At 38.5% G+C, this 22,004-nt stretch overlaps 1 protein-coding gene and 1 long non-coding RNA gene across 6 annotated transcripts in view; both read left to right on the forward strand.

Annotated features, from left to right (window-relative positions):
* The window catches only part of ablim2 (actin binding LIM protein family, member 2), a 264,772-nt gene that overhangs the window by 11,420 nt on the left and 231,348 nt on the right, over nt 1-22,004 (forward strand). For 2 of the 5 annotated variants that reach the window (XM_088015825.1, XM_088015822.1), the window contains exon 1: nt 5,712-6,012. The exons of 1 other annotated variant lie outside the window; for it this stretch is intronic. In XM_088015825.1, coding sequence (XP_087871951.1) covers nt 5,997-6,012 — 16 coding nt within the window. In that variant the 5' untranslated portion in view covers nt 5,712-5,996. Of the gene's footprint in view, nt 1-5,711; nt 6,013-22,004 lie in introns of those variants that run through there. 2 more of the 5 variants (XM_088015823.1, XM_088015824.1) reach the window with 2 other exon arrangements.
* Nucleotides 14,140-16,289, forward strand: LOC148153843 (uncharacterized). The gene is made up of 2 exons (XR_015766236.1): nt 14,140-15,647; nt 15,770-16,289. It is a non-coding gene; the product is annotated as an uncharacterized LOC148153843 (long non-coding RNA).

A 22,004-nucleotide genomic window follows, 5' to 3' on the forward strand; every position in this document is an offset into this window, starting at 1 on the left:
AGATCAGTTTATTACAACAGTAATCTGTATATCTAACCAAGAAACCCATGTATTTACTCAAAATTTATTTCTACTAAACATGTAAAAACAATTAGAATTGACTAAAGAACTTTACAATATATCAAGAAATCACCAATAAAATACATTTCAACTCAACACTGTCAATAAATCAAATATTTGTATTTTTTGTAAAATGTTCGATAATCGACATACACTTCAATGATTTTATGCACAGGAAAGTTTGTTCAAATTCAAAAATATTTCATTAATCCCAAAGGGAAATTAAATTAGCTAGTGCTAATTTAGCTAGCAATATTTTATGACTGGGAATGGGTCACAGAGTGACAAAAATAGAAATATATTCTTGCCTTCACACACATACAAACTTGTGTTATTCCTTATATCTAGACCTGTCACGATAACAAATTTTGCTGAGCAATTAATTGTCTAAAAAATTATTGCGATATTGTTTCAAGACCTTTTGACACTGATTTAATGGAATTGACCAATAATGCATGTGATTTCCTGCCATAGATAGATGCACTTTATTTTCAAAAGAACACATAACACTGGAACTGATAAACTAAATAAACAAAACAACCAAAAATAAAATGGATTCTCAGTCTCCATTAACAAAAAACGTACTTGAATAAAAACCAAAGTGAAAATAAATACTGCATTCAACCAAAAGAGTACAGATTATGAGGTCTGTATTGCCCTTCAGTTATCACGAGATTTAAATAGAGAAGATGGGCACATCCGACCACCTGATGCAATAGTTCATACTACACAGTTTTTTTGCCCCTATTTTTTTAGAACGTTGGCGGATCTAAGATTGTCGCTGGTGATTTCGTAACCGATCATCCTGCAGTGTGTGGTGTGTTAGGGTAGATCGTCGTGTCCGCTCCGATCTAAATCAGGGGTTTTCCCCGACTGGGAGCTTAACGCTGAATGTGACAGGTAGCCAATCAGAAAGCGCGGATTCTCCTCCGGGCTTTCTGAGGGAAAATTACAGAGGGGAATCCCAAACAGCTGACACGGCGCGACACGAAGTCCAGCGGACATTGGAGATGATACGTGGAAACAACATTAATATTTAACATTTTATACAAAGAATATAGAAATGACCAGGGGAGGAGTTGGAGCCAAATTGCTACCGCAGTTGATAAACCCGGTAACTTTTCAGTTGTTCTTGTTAATGTGACATAAATAGGTTATAATGATTTTCATTCAGTCAGGACTTTATGCTGACTCTAGCCACATGCATCACAGGTGGATTCTAGTAAAGCATTGATTAATGCTTTACTGATTTTAAAATTAGTTAACTGGACTTGTATGTAGACATTATTTTGTGCCCATGTAGCTGGACACCACACGGCACGATCGAACCCGATCGAACCGTTACCTAGAGTTTCTGTCGGCTAATGTGTGGTCTCTCATGTTTTGAAAATGGGCCGACAGTCGGCCGACAACTCGTGTAGTGTGAGCTGGACATTACACTAAGGAAATGAGGACGGGAGGGTCAGTGGAGAGCACTGAAGTTGAGCCTTTTTTCTTTCAATGTCATCAACAGAAAGAAAAAACAGCAGGAAGAGACGATAAAGCCGATAATTAAAATGAGGTCGATAGGTTTAATTTATCGTGTGATTAATTGATTTATCGTTTATCGCAACAGGCCTACTTATATCTAGGGTTTAGAATGAAGGCCCAGAGTGCAGCTAAAACAGCTTCAACTATTCTGACAAAACTTCCCACAGGATTTAGGTCCTTAAAGGAATTTTGATATTTCAGATCACATCTGTTAGGTCAGATACTAATGATGGACAAGAAGGTCTGGCTTACAGTCTCTGCTCTAATTTATCCTTAAAGTTGTTCTGTAAGGTTCTGTCCAGATTAGTGAAGCTCCTCTACACCAAACTTGCTCAACCATGTTTCTCTGAACTGTGTAGTTCATTAATCCATTCTTCAAAGAGTTATTGTAGACAGTGATGGCTGTTGGCAGGAATACCGATTCTTGTAGAGGTCTATATTGCAGCGAATCTGAAGAAGACTCTGACTGAAGATACTCACAACCTTCCCCAGCTTTTAAGCCTGTGTCTCACCCACTAGTCGCCAGTGGGTGGCGCAGGTTACTTCAGTCAATAGTAGCCACACACACACAGCCATTAGAAAGAAACAAATGTACCCGGTACAACACTTTCATTCTATTGGCTGAGAGATTGCCAGGCGACTGTGCCAAAAGGTGTTCCCAAAAGTGAGCAGAGTCCGAGCAGAGACCAAGTGTGAGCGCGAGAAGTTTTGAGTTAGGAGTTAGGAGTTTTGAGAAGAAAGACATAAAGTCCTGCTTTCAAAATGAAAATGTAAGCAAAAGCATTAAAAGTTTTGAGAGCAAAAGACATGAAATCCTGCTTTCAGACTGAAAATGTATGCTCTTGGATTACGGCAAAAAAAATTCCCTCATACAACTTACTGTTTGGTGTAGGCAATGGGTGCAAGAGACTTTTCTGCAGGCCTTGAGGAGTTGTACAAGTGTACCAATTATCATGCTTCTACAATGAAGTGCACAGAGTGTTTTGAAAGTTGCCAGGAGGCTTGTTGAGCTGTTTCTGTTGTGATTTTGGCGACTACCTTAAAATATGTAAATTTCACACAGGCGTGATTACCGCCAAGTTTGGCGAGTTTTCATATATGTTAAGGCCTCCAAAAAGTCAATTAATTTGATGGAAGCTGAAAAGAAAATAAACATTATGGTTACAATAGGCCTTCACCGCACTCAGCTGCTAAGATCTAATGAATGATGCTTCCTGGTTGGCTGCTTTGCAAACACCAACCCAGAGTGTGTCAAGGAGCATTGTGCCTATGGTTTTCATCTGTTTGAATTTATGATTATTTCTCTGTTGTTTAGTCATACCACCATATTGCCTTTTCACTACATTTTTGCATTTAGTTTCAGTGTTTCTTCAATTTTGTTCTTTGTGTAGTTCATGCAAGAATTTTGTTCACTCTCAAAGTGATATACCAACTACATTCTACACTACAAAACATATTTACCAAGGTCATGCACTTGAGGATCAATCATAAGACCAGTAATGGCGATTCGTCCACTCCTTCAGGACATGTGATTCAGTCTTGTCTGGCTCCCTGCCTAATGAGTTTGAGCGGGTTGTCTGCTGTTATAGAGGTGGCCATTGTTCTGTTGGAGTCTTGAACATGGAGAAGGTCCAACATCATCATTGTTACCCTAAGGTGACCCTGTACCAGCTGAATGAAGAATGAAGTCATTGTTTTGCTACTCTGTATATACAGTATTGTCATGTTAGGGTGTTTCATTATTAATAACAGTCTTTTATCTAATTTCAAAAGCAATTGAAGAGAACCTAATCATCTTCCATTTCTTCTTTAAAAGCCAAACAGTGGGTTCTTTTGTGCTGATACATAAAGGTTTCAATGGAATGTTGTTGGGATGCCTGACTTGCCCTTGTCACTTCAAGTGTTGGTCGCTTTATAAATATTGACTGAAGATAGTATATCCATATTTTATCAAGAATGGCACATGCGTTTCATTTAAAGTTCAGCATAGAGAAGTTTTTGACTTGCTTCCAGATGATGACCATTCAAATATAATAATTGTAAGTGATTAGAACTGTTTTCTTGACCCCTTTCTAGATTAGGGATATGGTTGATATTTGGACAGTTCAACATCCAACATATAGAAATTACTCATTTTATTCACATATACATAAATCTCACTGCAGGACTGATTTTTTTCCCCAACTGTCATGATCCCTGTTTTTGTGTATTTATATTAAGGTTTTTCTGTGTTTTCTGTGTTCAGTTTCTGTCTTGTGAGTCTCTGTTGTTTCTGCGTCTTCCCCGTCAAGAGTGTGTCTCATTCCTTGACCCTAAGTATCTGATTCCATCTTATGGGAAGCAATAAAGACCATTTTGTGCGATGATATAAATTCCTACGTGTCAGCTCTTAAAAAAAAGAGGAAAAACGCCTTTTTAAAATCAACAGTGCTCTTCCCAGTTTGGAAAGAAATTCCAAATTTCTAAATCACCATGGGACTCATGTATAAAGCACAAAAAGAGTGCGACGCCATATTTTACGCACAAGTCAGCATGTATAAAAATGAACTTGGCGTCAAAGTTTGTGTAAATATACGCACACTTTTCTGCTGGCGTGAAAATGTGCGGCAGCCACACAAACTTTTCTGTGGACAATATCAAACTACGAAGTGTCAAAACTCACCTAAATACACTGAAATCTGACAACATTCAGTTATTTAGACCAAGAAGCATCAAACCCGATGTTTTTCATGATTTTAATATTTTATTGTTTAAATGTAAACAATGAAACTGAACAACATCTATTCACAGACAATAACCTAAAACACACATAAAATCAAGAAGATAAAAATAAAAGGATGTTAAAACCTCACTAGAATGTAAATAATATATTTCCTCAGTTTTTGTCTCATAAGGATGTAAGGCACTGTTCTGGTCGCTGAAGCGCACGAAATGCATGTTATCTGTGGGGTAATTTCATTCTTACTGAAAAAGAAAACAGGGTTGGATCAGCAGATTAACTCCAAAACCACGTGGGGCCACCGTGGAACCCGCGGACAAACCCATATGGGACCCATATGTCAGCCCTCCTTTCCCCCATATGGGGCCCACCTAGGCATGCTGGCAGGGACGCTGTCTGTTTTTAAATCCCCGCTAAACGCTCTACTGTTCTAACAGGCATTTGCACGATCTCTTTATTTTCCTTTTTTTAATTTGGATTTTTTTTTTCTTTAAAATGTATTATTTTTATTTTTGTGAGGTGACATTGTGTGCCCTGAAAGCACTTTTAAAATGTATAAATATAATCATTATTATTATAAATACTCATACTGCTACAAACAAGGACGTTGCCATGGTTACTGCTTCATGTGGTGGCAGACTTCCGGTATTTATACTAATTTACATATATATTTAAGGGTGGCGACAGGGCAGACCAGCAGCTGCTCTCTATTTACCGCAAATTAGGATTTATAAAGGAAAGATGCATGGCTGGCAAGCTGCTGGCACAATGACATAAGAATGCCCAAACCACAATGTTTGTATCATCAAATCTAAAACCAGCACTCTTTTAACCAACCCTGCTGACATAAGACGCAGATTCAGAGTTCTACTCTGAGCTACATTCTTCTGAGAATAATGTGACACAATCTAACCTGAATAAACCTGATAGGGACTATCTTGAGTCTGAATTAACTCTTCAAGAGGTGAAAGGTGCAATAAACTCTTTACTTTCCCTTTAATGTGTTTAATGCAATGACTGTTCACAGACACAGTTGTAGTACTGGCTAAAAAAGAAGTAGCTGGTACTACTTTATCATGTCGGATAATGAATATATACTCTACAACCAGTAAGAGAGCCATAAAAAAGTGCCAACCTCATACTGTGATGTAATGAGAGATATTTAAATAAACAGCTTAGGCATTCCTACACAGCTTACAATCAAAATCTGAAACTTCTCATTTTGCCATTGATATGTTCACTGACTACCTTTCAGTGGGACTTTTCAGAATGACCAATATTTTATATTTGTCAATTCAAGTTGATGAGTTTCCTTTTTTTTTCTGGCATTCTTAATGGTTAGGTTATCAGTGAGCTGTCAAAGTTGAGTGTTGTGTAGACTAGGAAGACTGGGACACACCCAGCAGGAGCTCATCAGGAGGAGGTGACATTCTCTTTGAGCTCTGCATGCTTCTATTTATAACAAATATTTGCCATAACTCAGAGAGGTGGGAGAGAGAGACAGTCACATGATCTCCAGCTCATTCCAGAGATAGTGGCGGACAGAAAACTCACTCTGCTTTTCATTACACCAGAGCTTTGCTGCATGCAGAGGATGTGTTCCAACACTGTCAGTGGATTCAGAAAAGATTTCTGGGATTTCACCTGGAATTCTTCTTCTTGAAATATGAGCAGCTGCTGAGCGACAATGCCAGAAGAGAAAGGTAGAAATGACATCCATTAACCTTCAAAGAGCTACTTGTAGTGTGCTCACAGGGCAAGAGGGTTAAAGGTAGACTTTGTTTTGTAGATAAGCAACACTTAACCTTATGTTAATGTTGCTTTTGTTTTTGTTCTATGACAATTTAGAAGCATCATTCTACACCTTAAAGATGAAAGTTTGTGTGGAGTACTGACTCAAACAGTTTGCCTTTACCTACTGCTCAATGTGTTTGTGTGTTGCGTAATTCCGTCCTGAAGCTTAAAGTGCTTCCCATGTGAATGGGACAGTGGCAGAAACCTTAATGCCTTTGCTGCAACGTCCCTAACCAGCATCCCTAACTCTGGCTCTTGCTCCGATATTAAAGTATAAAGCTAAATGTTGGTCTAAAGTAATAAGTACTCCAGAAGGCATAATCTAGCAGGAGAGTCTTGATTAGTGAGGTATAGAACTAAATGTTGGTTCTCGATGTTTGATTGTTGTTCACAGTGTTGCTATTAGTAAGTTTATAACAAAATGTTGGTTCCAGTTCTGGTTTGCTAAGTAGATGATATTTTCTATATTTGTTCTATATTTGTAAAGTATTAAGCTAGTTAGTTTTTCTACATGCACAATAAGGCTCTAGTTAGTTATAGTTTTCCCCCATTAATTACTATTTTAATTTATTTCAGTTAACAAAAATGCTTTCTGAATTTCAGTTTTTGTTATTTCATTGGTAATAATATATCATATAATAACTGTATAACCTTATATAAAATGACCAGGTCAGGTTATTATATTATACATATAAGGTTTATAATTTTTCAGCACCAAAACATTAACCAAAGTATGACAAACCTAAAACTAAACAATATTTAAATAATAATAACAAACAAAAACTAGCAAACACACTATATTGACCTATAATAACATTGGTTTGAAGGAACAAATAAGCCCTAAACAAAGTCTAGCTTTTCAGAAATCATCTAGTACTTCAGGAACATTTTTTCATTGTTGACCCAGTTGGCTATGACAAGAAATCTTCCTTTTCTTATCCCCAATCATTTTGCTTGCACTGGTAACCTCCATCTGTTCACTGCTGTCTTCATACCTTACTTTTGTATAGTGCGAAGGCATATCTCCGGTCACCACAAAGGAACAAAGCATGCTTGCTGGTGAGCACACACCCTATATTAGCTGCAAACATCTGATCTGATTTATTTCTTGTGTAGAATTGAAATACTTTTCTGCCATGAAAGTGCACACAACACATGAAAGTGCCAGTAGTGGCTCAGTGTTGCCAATTTCCCCTTGGCCCCCTATTGCCCCATGCCCAAGAGGGGGACAGAGGATCTGAGGTGTGTGACGTGTCTCATTGGCTGGTAGTCAGCCGACACAGAGACGCCCTGCACTATTTCAGACCTAACAGTAAACAGACCATCTACCCATCTGTTTACAACCAGCAATGACAGTGCTTTGCTAAAGTGTTGACACCCCCTAACCCAACTATTAATGGCAAGAGAGTGACAAGACATGAACAGTATTTACAGTGGGAACAGAAAGTATTCAGCCCCCTTTAAATTTTCCACTTTTTGTTTCATTGCAGCCGTTTGCTAAAATCAAAACAGTTCATATTATTTCTCTTGTATGTACACTCAATATCCCATCTTGACAGAAAAAACACAAATTTATTAAAAAAGAAAAAGTGAAATATCACATGGTCATAAGTATTCAGACCCTTTGCTGTGACACTCATATTTAACTCATGCTGTCCATTTGTTCTGATCCTCCTTGAGATGGTTCTACTCCTTCATTGGAGTCTAGCAGTGTTTAATTAATCTGAATGGGCTTGATTAGGAAAAGCACACAGCTGTCTATACAAGACCTCACAGCTCACAGCGCAGGTCAGAGCAAATGAGAATCATGAGGTGGAAGGAACCACCCAAGGAGCTCAGAGACAGAATTGTGGAAAGGCACAGATCAGGCCAAGGTTATAAAAGAATTTTTGCAGCACTCAAGGTTCCCAAGAGCCCAGTGGCCTCCATTTTCCTTGAATGGAAGAAGTTTGGGACGAGCAGAACTCTTCCTTAACCTGGCTGTCCAACTAAACGGAACAATCGCAGGAGAAGAGCATTGATGAGAGAGATAAAGAAGAACCCAAAGATCACCACTGAGCTCCAGAGATGCAGTGGGGAGATGGTCAACAATAACTGCAGCTCTCCAGTCGAGCCTTTATGGCAGAGTGGCCTGACGGAAGCCTCTCCTCAGTGCAGACATAGGAAAGCCTGCATAAAGTTTGCCAAAAAACACATGAAAGACTCCCAGACTATGAGATTTTCTGGTTTGATGAGACAAAGATTGAACTTTTTGGTGGTAATTTTAAGCGGTATGTGTGGAGGAAACCAGGCACTGCTCATCACCTGCCCAATACAATCCCAACAGCGAAACTATGGGGGTGTTTTTCAGCTGCAGGGACAGGACGACCGGTTACAGTTGAAGCAAAGATGAATGTGCCAAGTACAGAGATATCCTGGAAGAAAACCTCTTCCAGGAAGCTCGGGACCTCAAATGGGTCGAAGGTTCACTTTCCAACAAGACAATGACCCGAAGCACACAGCTAAAATAACAAAGGAGTGGCTTCGGAACAACTCTGTGAACATTCTTGACTGGCCCAGACAGAGCCCTGACCTAAACCCAATTGAAATAATATGAACTTTTTTGATTTTAGTAAATGCCTGCAATGAAACAAAGAGTGAAAAATTTAAAGGGGTCTGAATACTTTCAGTATCCACTGTAAACACTGCAAGTTATTCAAACACTGAAAGCGGCAGAAAGCATTGCTACAACTGATGACTGGACATCTAGGGTACATTGAGCTACAAAACAATCACAGCAAACTATCAATAGTTGCTGGGAAATGTTGGGCTGCAGAATATTCATAGTTAAAGCACTCTCCTGAGGTCTGAAGAAATAGATATATAAAAAAGAATAATTTTTTGAGTTTGTGGCAAAATGAAGACCTAAAATAAATACCTTTATGAAACATAAATTTGATTTTTTAAGTTTTCTTAAGTAATTTTAAAATTTCATCTGTCTTGTGAACTCCATATCGTGTCTTGTGAGCTTTATCACCTCATCCCTTATGTTTAGTTTTCACCTCATATATCAACCTGCATGTACCTCCAATGATTTTATTGTGATCTCATGTGATCAGAGCACCTCCTTCTACATGTGTATATATAACACTCTGACATTTTCTGCATGTTTTTGTAATATTGCATGAAATATTATTCTAGGAAATGACATAAGCATGAGTTTAGTGCTGTGTCGCCACTCCTCAGGGCAAACTAATACTTCTGGTTCAGTTCATTGTATTTTTCATCGTGTGGACTGTGTTCCCGTTACAGTCCTGAGTGTTCAGGTTGAAGCTCTGAGTGTTAAGTTGATGACTGAAAACAGCTGGCAACATCGAAGTGAAAATAACCCAGTTAAAGTGGAAGTCTCATGTCTTCCTTCATAACACGAGACATCCATGACTGATGTTATGGTATATTGTTATGCAGCCAACAATTTAGTACATTGTTGGCTTCTTAAATAACCTATCCAAACACAACAATAGAACAATGTGACTGAAGTTCCTCTGTGTTTTTAGTTTGTGGGTACTGGGGGAACATTTGGTGACCAACAGATACTGTACTTGGGTTTCAGTAACCCAAGCCAGAACGCACTAAAAGAGGTGCCAAGCAGCAGAGAAGCCCAAAACTTCTGCCTTCAAGATTTTTACCCTGTACAATGGCCTGTGGGTTCATGGAGAGTTGGTGGTACTGAGGAACAGTCTTGCCAGTGTTGTTGTTACTCCTGTGATCATAGTCTGGTAAAAATCAGGCCCTTTTTTCTTTTTCCAACGTGTAGACCATCCCCTTGTTCAACGCTTTACTTGTATAGAGAATCTGGAAAAATCATTGAAAAATCATTGCTTGCTAGAAGTGTGGGCTCTATTAAAATTTGAAATAATGGAATGTGACTTTACCCAATCACTAATGTTTGGCCGTGACGTATGCAAGGTAAGGTAATTTTATTTATGTAGCACTTTTTCAGCAACAAGGCAATTCAAAGTGTTTTACATGAGTTAAAATGAAATACAAACAAAATAGCAAACCAAAGGAAAGAAAAAAGAGGAAAGAAAACTAATCTAATGTTCTAAAGTATGTAAACTAAGTGCTCCTGTTCAGTGTTGCTAAGTATCTAATTCCATTTCTAAATAGTGAGTACTCTACAGTTTCTGATCAAATAAGCTAAAGAGTGACTGATCTAAATCCTTTTCTGGGTTAAAAGTAATATAAACTAAGCAGTGACTGTTCCTGTTTAGTATTTCTGGATTCCAAGTTCGTAGTTATTCTAATTCTGATTCTGATTCCATTTCTGGGCTGTATAATATTGATCTAAATAGTGTGTACTCCACAATTTCTGATATTACTAATAAACTAAAATAATCCTTTTCTGGGTTAAATAGGGAGTACTCCACCGTTTCTAACAAAAAAGAGGAAAGGACACATTAGGGCAGGTGGCAACATTCAGACAAAACAAAGGGGCAAAACAAATATACGAGTGAAGGCGGTGACGTTAAAGGGCCACGAAGCCAGGTGGCTGTGGTCCCTGGCAAAGTCCGACAGAGGTGTTGTTTATCGAGGAATGATGTCCTTGGGAGCGCTCAGCTCCACAGCTCCATGGAAACAGGAGGGGGTGAGGAGGGAAGGAGCGTTGTGTTTACATATCTTCAAGGAGATTAGAGATACGCAGCCCTTCAAAGGCCACATGGGGAAAGCCAATTCATAAACAGAATGTCTTAGGTCGGGAAGATTATAAATTTCAATCTTCCCTAAAGTCTCTCCGATACATCTCAGTTCCCAATCATCCAAATTAGTTTGGTGGTTCCACTGAACCGAAACTAGCAACTTCTCCAAGATCGATTTCAACTCTTTAGTGAGTTTTAGAGTCCTCGTCTCTGTCCACACCAACAGTCCAAGTGTTCGCTTGTTCGGCCAAGTCTGTCATAAATTTGTAGATAATCCAGGTATCTGTAAACTCCAAACAGCAGAAATCCTGTTATCATGAATAAATCCAGGGTGAATCCCGCCGGGTGTGTCCCCACAGGACAAGAGGGCTATCCTGTGCCCAGACTTCTCATCGAAAATTGATCAGTTGCATTGAGAGATCGATTGACCAGATCTATAATTTGTAGATTTGGAGGATGTGCAAAGAAAGGCTCCAAAAATATAGAAAAAGACAAAACAGAGCAAGCAGGGCAGACAAGGGCAGGGAGGGAGCAGAGGAAAAAAGTGTCCGCCTTCATCGAGAACAAGAGAGAAAAAAAAAAGTCCTAATGTCCTTGCTCACAACCTCCTCTATCCACTGATTCATAGAGGAATCAGTGTTGCAAAACAATGACTAGATGTGAGCTGTTAGGTTTCCTTACACAGAACTTGTTTAACTAATTTAAATGAAAAACAGAACTTGACTGCATTGTTTGACAAGGATCACTTAGAATGTATGCAGTGATTTGGAATCTGTCTGATTGAATGTTATTGACTTTATTGTAATTTGCCTTGCTTGTGATAATATTTGATGAGAATTGGCACAATTTAAATTAGAGTCCCAGTTAAACAGCTTTTAACTGAAGTCCTAAGAAGTGTGCGGGCTTTAATGTTTTTATCTTTTTTAATCTTTTTTTTTCAAAATCTCTTTCTCTTTCTGTTTATTCAATGTCACATGCTGTTTTTTTTTGTTTGTTTTTTTAATTAGACTAGACTTAGACTTAGACTGACTTTATTATCATTTTGCATGCACAAGGTGTATACAGAACGAAATTTCGTTGCATACGGCTCAGGACAGTGTTTTGAGCTTTCAATGTTGTGAGGTTACTCCAGAATAAAATAAAATACAGTATAAAATATGAATATAAATATAAAAAAAAATATATATATATATATATATATATATATATATATATATATATATATATATAAATATATATAAAATATGAATATAATTATAAGATATAAAGTGCAGGAATAAGTTATTTAGTTCTGTACATGTGCAAGGTATAAAGTGGAGACCAGATTTTAAGTGCAGTGCGGTTTAGAGTTCAGCAGTCTGATGGCAAGTGGGAAAAAGCTGTTTCGGAACCTGGTGGACCTGCACCGGATGCTGCGGAACCTCTTTCCCGAGGGCATCAGGGAGAACAGTCCATGGTGGGGGTGTGAGGGGTCACTGACGATATTTCGGCCTCGGGACACGCAGCGCTGGGATGAAATGTCCTGAATGGAGGGAAGGGGGGCCCCGATGATCCTCTCTGCTGTCCGCACCACTCTCCTCACGTTCTTCTAGTCGGAGGCGCTGCAGCCTCCACACCACACAGAGAGGCAGCTGGTCAGAATGCTCTCTATGGTGCTTCTGTAGAATGTCTTGAGGATGGGAGGGGCAGGTGTGCTTTTCTCATCCTCCGCAGGAAATACAAACGTTTCTGTGCCCTCTTGACCAGAAACGTAGTGTTCACAGTCCAGGAGAAGTCTTTAGTGATGTGCACCCCCAGGAATTTGGTGCTGCTGACCACCTCCACAGCCGAGCTGTTGATGAGCAGTGGAGCGTGGCTGGGCCGGTTCTTCCTGAAGTCGACGATCATCTCCTTCGTCTTGTCAACGTTCAGGATCAGGCTGTTGTCTCTGCACCAGTCCACCAGCTGCTCCACCTCCTCTCTGTAGTCCAGGTCGTTGTCGTCTCTGATGAGGCCCACCACCGTTGTGTCGTCCGCGAACTTCACTATGTGGTTGGTGGCGAACCTGGGTGCACAGTCGTGTGTCATCAGAGTGAACAGCAGAGGGCTCAGGACGCATCCCTGAGGGGAGCCTGTGGTGAGGGTGATGACATCGGAGGTGTTGTTGTCCGATCCGGACTGACTGAGGTCTGTCGGTGAGGAAGTCAAGCAGCCAGTTTCGCAGGGGGGTGCTGAAGCCCAGGTGTCCCAGTTTTTCTGCCAGATGATGTGGGATGATTGTGTTGAACGCTGAGCTGAAATCCAGGAACAACATCCGCACATTTACAATTATGTAAAGCACTTTGAAATGCCTTTCTGCTGAAATGTGCTATATAAATAAAATTTGATTGACTGATTGATTGAAATAAACTGACTTTGATTGACAAGCAGGTGGGTCACCGATACAATATTTGTTCTGCCGGTGACCCACCTGATACCTGTTATTTAGGAATAATTAATATATCCTCTATGTAATGCTTGCTATGCATCATTGCTAAAGTTTAGATTTAATGACTCTACAATGCTAAAAAGATTTTTTATTTATTTACTTTTCCACATGCATATTTGAAAGATATATAAATTGCTTGTTTATGATAATCCTGAGTCCTTCCACCTTACATTTACAGTGTCTCTTATAAAATTTTTGAATCAGATTTATTAATTTCCAGCCAGTTTTTAAGTACATTTTTACTGTCTCCACATCTAACACAACAGAGAAAAACAATGTATAATTTAAATTTGTTTGCAAAGACTACAAAGTGATAAATAAATAATAAATTTAACTTAATAAAACATGTGGATCGAAAACTAAAGTACAGAGACAATAACATTTAACTTTTTTCTGAGATTTAAACTTGCACAAAGAATGATTAATCAAAGCTAGCAAAAGGACTAATGCATTATATGTGTCAGCATATCTAAATGTTATCCTAATTTTAGTTTAACAGTCAGGCCTTTTTTGCTTGCAAATTTAATAATGAAGCCTGGGAAGTCATAGGTTCTAAGTCCAATGAGAACTGAAAGATTTCAGATTAACATTTAAATCAGATGGTTAACATTGCAACCTGCTTATCACAAACATTCCCAGTGTTTTCCTTTTCTGCATTGAATTATTTCATCTGATTACTATATGCACCTGGAAAATCTCTGAGCTTTGACCCTGAACTGTAAAATCAGTGTGTCAAAGCTGGTAGACAGCGCCATAGTAATGTTTTATAAAATGAATTTGACAACAAAATTAACTTTTATAAAATTGCATAAACATTTTTTTATAATCTGATGTTTTTATTATGATGCATTATCAGTTTGTTCATTAATGTCTAAGTTTAGTTTAATATTTGCTGTAAGAAGCAACATAAGCTCTGATTTTCATTTAATTTTGAAATTCACTTCCTGTTGCTGGTTGTATTGGCAAACTAAATCACATTTTAGACTTGATTAAATATCTCAACTTTTTATTACTTTGATTAAATGACATTGTGTCAAATGACTTGGACATCAACTCAACTTGGGACTTGATGCAAGACATTGGTGGAGAAGCTTGAGTCTACTTGTAAGTTGCAATACAATGACTTGATCCCACCTCTGCTGCTTACTGTCCTGTTTCCCTCAGATGTGCTGAAACTTCTTGGCCTGAGATTGTGCATCAAACATCTGAAAATGGTTTCCACAGATGGCCTCTATTCATTAGGCATGGTTTCGCTGTGGGCTGAAACACACGACCTGCAAAACAAACATAGCTACAAACTCTTCCACCATTTTGCTCCAACTCTTTCAGTCCAGCTAATCCTGACCTGCTATGTATGGTAGCTAAAGACATAGCTTTTCACTAGCGTGTTCAAATCTCTTAAAATGTTTCACATTTTACAACCATAAAGATATAAGTGTCTTACTAAATGCACAGTTTGGCCAATCAAATAAGTGACAATTATCTTGGATGAGCTGCAGAGATGCAAAAAGCAAAGCTCTCGATTTACTGGTCTGTCTAGTTCTGACCCTTATACAGCAAATTCAAAATGGAGGCTTGTTGTTAGAGTTGTGCTTTTGCACAAGTAGACTTTGTGCAAAAGCAGAGTTAATTTTACACTTATAGAGTCACATTCTGTTTATGTAACTCTGGGGTGTATATTATTAGTAGTTAAACTCCAGTGTTAAAACAAAGTGTTTCCTATCAAATCTAGAGGTGTTAAAATAGAATCAATAACTCTTTACTTCTTAACTCTGAACTCCACCAGCGGCTCTAACACTGAAGGAGTTAATTCACTGACTTCGCCCCAGACTCACAGATTCCCACTGAAGCGAAGCGACAGAAGCCAAGTTATTTCAGGACTTTTTACTTTCCACCTGTCTGAGGTGTTTACCACGCTTGGTAAGTCATTTTTTCTGAGATGGTTTATAATTATTATTTTGAGTTGAGCTCAACCTGTATGATAGACGGCTCGGTGTTAGCATTTTTAGCTTAGCATGCCGACTGTTGGCGAAGTGTTGGAAAAAATCAAGCCGGTGAAGATTCAGTCAAATGACTGGCTAACTTGAAGAGATCCGTAATAATCTGGAGTATGTTTTTTTTTCATGATGTTGAACGTTTACATGCATATTGGTCAGCTTTATCAACCTTTCTGATCGATTTTTTTCCTTTGAAAAAATGTAAAAAGCTTTTTCACGTTGAAAGCATTATTCCCGCTGTTGTGTCTTCTTATATACGTTTTGCAGCATATTTAATCCTTTTATTGCCTTTTTGTATATATTAGAACCAGTTTGGTTGCGGATGAATCGCCAGTCGTCAGCCTAACCTCCCCCTCCCGATCATTCCAAGGATTCTTAAAGATTCAACCTCCAAAAATTATGTAAGTGTTAATATCTCTGAAACTCCACATCTCTGTAATTGAGTCTTATTGTTAGAGTTGTAGTAAAATGTATTCCTTCGTTCCATTCCACATTGTTATGTTTTTTGTTTGTTATGATCCAGAGACCGACACAGGCTATTGTACTCAGACTGAAGAGACTGTCTAATGCAGTAGAGGAGCATGTTGGTGTCTCCAGCCAAACTTCACGAACAGCCCAACAACCTGAAGACAATCTGTTAGTGATGGACATCTCTCTGGTGGAGTGCAGAGAGGAACTTTCTCTTATCAACAGAAACATAAACTGGATAAGAAATGATGGATCTGAATATCAGGTTGGTCTGTTATGTACTGTACATATCTGGTAATCTACCTGTTAAAAGAAAATGTACTCTATCATATTACATGAACTGCATGCATTGATACAGGCTTTACTTTCTCCACCTTGTACTTTGAACAATTTCATGCATATAGTATTGAAGAAAAATGTATTAAGCATACCTCATTTTGTATTGCACAGCTGATATATTAGACCTTTTAATAAGCAATATGTGAATGAAATTGATATGTGAAACATGCACATTATTCCACGTAATATGTTTTGTAATTATGGTGCACATTTTGAAATAAATGGATTTGAGAAAATCATTGCCTCTTTATTAAATTTTTATTTTCCAAAGAATTTTTAAAAGTTCAAAACAATAAAATACCTATTTAATATTAATTACAAATAACTCTTAAAAAGTTAAAGAAGTACTCTGTGAGAGTTAATATTAAGATCTAACTCTGAATTAGTGTTAGTAAGTGTTAAATTATTAACTCCAGCAGATTTGATATTTGACACTTTATAAGATTTAAGGTACCAACTCTCCAAAAAGAGTTAAATTAACACTTTCTGATGTGGACCCATATAGACACTTTAAAAGTGTTGAAATCAAATCTGACAGTGTTAATCTGGGCCTCCTGGATTTGGTGTGTACCTTGTTCGTTATTCTGCAATAGCCAGCCACGCCCTAACCTCACCACTGACTGACTATTGACCAGTTCTCTGTCTAACAGGTCCGGAAAATCCCTGAAACCTGGGTCTTACCCTATCACAGGTTTACTAGAGAATTTCTGTTTAAACTGGCGGCGGAGAAAACTCGTCTAGCTCTAACTACCTTCAGATCCAGAAGTTACGGCCCTTTTCAGTTGAGAAACAGTCGACAGAGTAGCACTAGCTGCCGCGTAGTTCCAACAACCACTCCTGTTAACGGTAGCTTTCCTCCTTAAAATAACGTGCACTTGTTATCGGCTAGATTGGATTTAGTGACTTAGATATAAGTCCCAGGGCCATTATTTATTGCTCGCCAAAGGAAAGTACGAAGCCACCAATTTCTAGAATCATGCATTTAGATTTTACTTATACCAGAAGAACCCTCATCAAACAGTGACTCAATTGAATTCAATGTCCACAACCTCCATTCTTACTTTTATTATATTTTATTAAGCAAGCTTTAGCAGGGGTAAATGACAAGCAGATTTAATAAAAGTAATTGTAAACTTGTAACAAGTATTAATCTCAAATTATAAAATGAACCAAATCAACCATATCCTATCTTATTTCTATCCCTAACCTGTGTCACTAATTTCACTGAGCGAGGCTTTAGGGGCAGGGCAACTCACACCCGATGTTAGTCGATCTTGGCAGCCGAAATCTTTAGACGTCCTTGGTTAGAGTCTCTGTCCTAGCCGGGCAAAGTCCTTTTCCGGAAAAGTAGCAAAGTCAATCTGTCCAACCACTTTTAGACGAACAGAATCTTCATCACTAGGTGACCTTTGTCTTTTCCCCAAGTCTGCTGCTGTTGAATAGGGATCGTAGGGTGGAGGCAGAGGAAACGGTCAAATTCAGGGGCCAGGGCTGGGGCTGACGGATCTTGTCCTTCTTTGCGGCGAGAAGTCTCAAACTTTTCCCCCGGTCCCAGGGTGTGGTCCTCCGCTGATCTTTTGCCTGCGTCCTCTTGTTGATTCCCCTTCAGCGCCGCGGACTAAGAACAGTTTCCTCCCCAGCTCGCTGGCTTTTAAACCCTCTTGGCCCACAGTTGTGTATGGGAGAGGTCTTATGACTCATTCTTCCCGAATATCTCATTGGGAAGTACCGTCCTGCCCAAACCTTGTTCCACCCTGAATTTGGTAATACACAGACCTCCCTCTTTTGCGTTTGACTGCTGCAACTCCTTTGCAACACTTCTCTCTTTTCTGTTGGCCATCTGGTAGTTATTACCTTTTTTGGCAATTTGTTCTGAGGCCCCCGCCCAGCCAGTGCTAGTGACTTAATTCACTCTGTTCCTGTCCTGTGATCAACTCTACAGTCTTCTTATAACGTACCATGAAACACAATCAACTCAAAGCATAATCAATTTGTTTTACCATTATCTGAAATCATTCAATCAAATCAATCAAATTTTATTTGTATAGCACATTTCAGCAGCAAGGCATTTCAAAGTGCTTTACATAATTTTAAACAGTGAGAAAGAAAAAGAAAGTAATAAAAAGATAAAAAGAAAAGATAAAATCACAGCCTAACAGGACAAGGCCTCCAGCCTTGCAGCACCAGGCTCCGTCCGCCTGTTTCGCGAAAATTTTGCGCTAGGACTTTCGCTGTCCTACGCGGATTTTGTGCATTAATTGGTTACCTGTTAGTCTAGAATTTACAGGGTTAAACAGTGAGAAAGAAAAAGAAAGTAATAAAAAGATAAAAAGAAAAGATAAAATCACAGCCTAACAGGACAAGGCCTCCAGCCTTGCAGCACCAGGCTCCGTCCGCCTGTTTCGCAAAAATTTTGCGCTAGGACTTTCGCTGTCCTACGCGGATTTTGTGCATTGAAAACATTGAAAACATTGAAAACATATAACAATTAAGTTGTTACTGTTACCGCCGATCATGAATACTGATTATATATTTCAGTCATACATTACAGACATTGTGGTTACAAAACATCAATCATTTCAACTAATTACACACATATGTATTTCATTTCATTTCTTTAATCATTCTTAAATCAACGTACAAGATCATCGTTACTCCTCAGGCCTTTTACCCTGCTTTCTGCGTGTACCTAGAGAGATCTCACAAGTCCATGCCAGTTTTCTTGACAACCTATGCTAAAAGAAAATTCTAGCTAGTCAGTTATGTTGTATTATCCTTACAATCATGGTTTTGAGGATAAGATCCTTTAAGGAATCACATCAGAAATATTTTAGTATTTAATTTGTAATTGAAATTTTGCAGCTCTACACTGTTCTGAAAGCACGTCCACTTCCACTCCCACTCATTTCTATAGTTTTTACTACAAAGAACTTAAAATGTCTTTGTACACTTAACAAAAAATGGGACAAAAACATTATTTCCTGAAAATGTAAATAACATAGATAATATAAGTTGGACCAAATACTTTGAGAACATTCAAGTTGTCTTGTGTTAAAGTATCTTCATAAAAGCCGGTTAAGTTGTTAAAAGCAAATTAACAGCTCAAACATGTTGTCAGGAAAAATAAAGCAATGTAACTTTGTTTATTGAGTGTTATTATACTGCATTATGGTGAAGGGTTTGTATGGGAACCATTCAACAATGAGTAAGACTGCTTTTGATGACAATAAATGAATAAAGTCACATTATGCTATGAACTTTAGGCAGCCTTTGCTTGTGCCATTTTTCCGGCCTAACTTTTAAGATATTAACAGATATGGAAAATGTCAGTGTCTGCATTGTTTGAAGAGATAGTATGATATGTTAGCTTTGAGTAGTATGGCATGGTTGACAACGTAAATCTGGGAATATAGAAGAGAACGGGCTGTTTGAACATTTGCTTGAAGTATCTGAACGTTATCCCAGAAATTAAGCCATGATCAACTGTTCTGACTAGATTATCTTAATGTTAAAAGGTGCAACATGCAACAATGTTTTAGCATCATTTCTGGCAACAAATATGTCAGAAAAATCAAAAGCATTCAACTACAACACCAGTTAAAATTTCTATGACGGTGTATTAGAGCTAGTGTTGATAGAAAAAAAGTCAAAAATTTGCTTGAAATAAAAAAAGTTCAAACTTTTTTCCAGCTCAGAATTTCCTCATGTTTTCTTTATTAACCCCAAAATTTCAGAGTTTTTTCTTATTTACTCCTTTTTTTTTATCTGCAATGGCCCTACTATGCCATCGTAAATTTCACCATCACTGCAAAGGCAAACATGTGCTCTCTCAACTGTCCAGTCCAAAAATGTAAGTCTTTATCTCTTGAACCTTATCCAGGTGTATATTGGTTATTTTTGTCTTCACGGTAACATCAAAACTTGCCTAGGCTTAAGAAAGTGAAAGACCTCAAGTTCAAAGTTTGGACATCCTATAGCTCTGATACTGTGGTAATGTCATCGTCTTGATGCCTTCCACTAGAATATCCCAAGCACCATGGAATGCCTATGAGTCAAGGGAGCTATTTTTAGTAGGCTTAGGAGTATGGCCTCCTGAAAAGGTATTTGACATATAGATATTTCAGCCTTGCACAGAGCTGTGACCTGTGGTATAAATGTATGACATGTCATGATGACATGCCGCCAAGCAGTGGTATAGTCATGTTTTGTTTGCCTACCTCTGAAAATACCAGGTGTGTTGCATACATTTCCAGGTGGTAAGCCTATGTGGCCAGTGTGGTGCTTCAGAGGCTTCTGGTGGTGTTACTATATGTAATGCTGACATGTAGCATTTGATTGCTCAGATGACCACGTGCCTTGTGGAAATCTTTGGGACAATGGCATCAGGATAGCCTTTTGGCTATCCTGATTAATTCAAACCTCAAACTGATCCCCTGCATACAGGAACCTCAGACTGAAGAACTTTCAGCCTCCAAGTCACTTAAACTGGCTCTTTTAAACACCAGATCTCTTTGTGCTAAAGTATACAAAACTCCAACATATGTGGAAAATTTCTTTATGGAACTTCTATCTCTCATATGCATTGACTACGATTGTTTGATAATTGTCGGTGATTTCAACATTCATGTTGACAACCCCCAAGACCGAGGGGCAAAAAAGCTATTTGATATATTAGAGAGTTTTGGTTTAACACAACATGTCAAACAAGCAACACACACTCATGGACACACACTGGACCTGGTTATCAGTAAGGGTGTGAATATTTCCAATGTCTCTGTAACTGATGTCGCCCTGTCGGACCACTTTGCTGTTATCTTTGAATGTTCTTTATCCATTAACCCACTTGGACAAACAGCTACTATCACAAAACGTACTTTCACAGAAAACACAGCAGAAACATTTCCGAAACCTGGGAGTAGTGATGGACTCTGACCTGAACCTTCAGAGCCACATAAAGACAGTCACAAAGTCGGCCTTCTATCACCTGAAGAACATCTCCAGGATTAGAGGACTGATGTCTCAGCAGGATCTAGAGAAACTCATCCATGCGTTTATCTTTAGCCGTATTGATTACTGCAACAGCATCTTCTGACTAATAAATCAATCAAACAGCTGCAGCTGATCCAGAACGCTGCTGCTCGCGTTCTCACTAGAACCAGGAAGATGGAGCACATAACACCAGTTCTAAAGTCCCTACACTGGCTCCCTGTAGCTCAAAGAATAGACTTTAAAATACTGTGGTTAGTTTATAAATCACTGAACGGTTTAGCACCACAATACATTAAAGATCTGTTATTGCTGTACCAACCATCTAGACCCCTCAGATCTTCTGGTTCTGGTCTGCTCTGCATCCCCAGAACCAGAACCAAACGAGGAGAAGCAGCATTCAGTTTCTATGCACCACGGATTTGGAACAAACTTCCAGAAAACTGTAAAACAGCTGAAACACTGGGTGCCTTTAAATCTCAACTTAAAACCCACCTGTTTACAGTTGCTTATGGCAATTGATGCCTTCTATGTATTTGCGAGTGACTGGGAGTCATTGCGCGTATATAAAACCCTGTAAATTCTAGACTAACAGGTAACCAATTAATGCACAAAATCCGCGTAGGACAGCGAAAGTCCTAGCGCAAAATTTTCGCGAAACAGGCGGACGGAGCCTGGTGCTGCAAGGCTGGAGGCCTTGTCCTGTTAGGCTGTGATTTTATCTTTTCTTTTTATCTTTTTATTACTTTCTTTTTCTTTCTCACTGTTTAAAATTATGTAAAGCACTTTGAAATGCCTTGCTGCTGAAATGTGCTATACAAATAAAATTTGATTGATTGATTGATTGGCCTGAACCACCAGCCCAGTGGCTGAATGATTAAATGCACACTGGGAATAAACCATGAGCTAAAATAGGTCTGATTAATGAATATAGAAATTTTAATTGGAAAGAATGATTTAGCCAA

This window comes from Poecilia mexicana, unplaced genomic scaffold, assembly GCF_051168715.1.
Source record: "Poecilia mexicana isolate PSO_F unplaced genomic scaffold, ASM5116871v1 scaffold_18, whole genome shotgun sequence".
In the NCBI taxonomy this organism is placed as follows: Eukaryota; Metazoa; Chordata; class Actinopteri; order Cyprinodontiformes; family Poeciliidae; genus Poecilia; species Poecilia mexicana.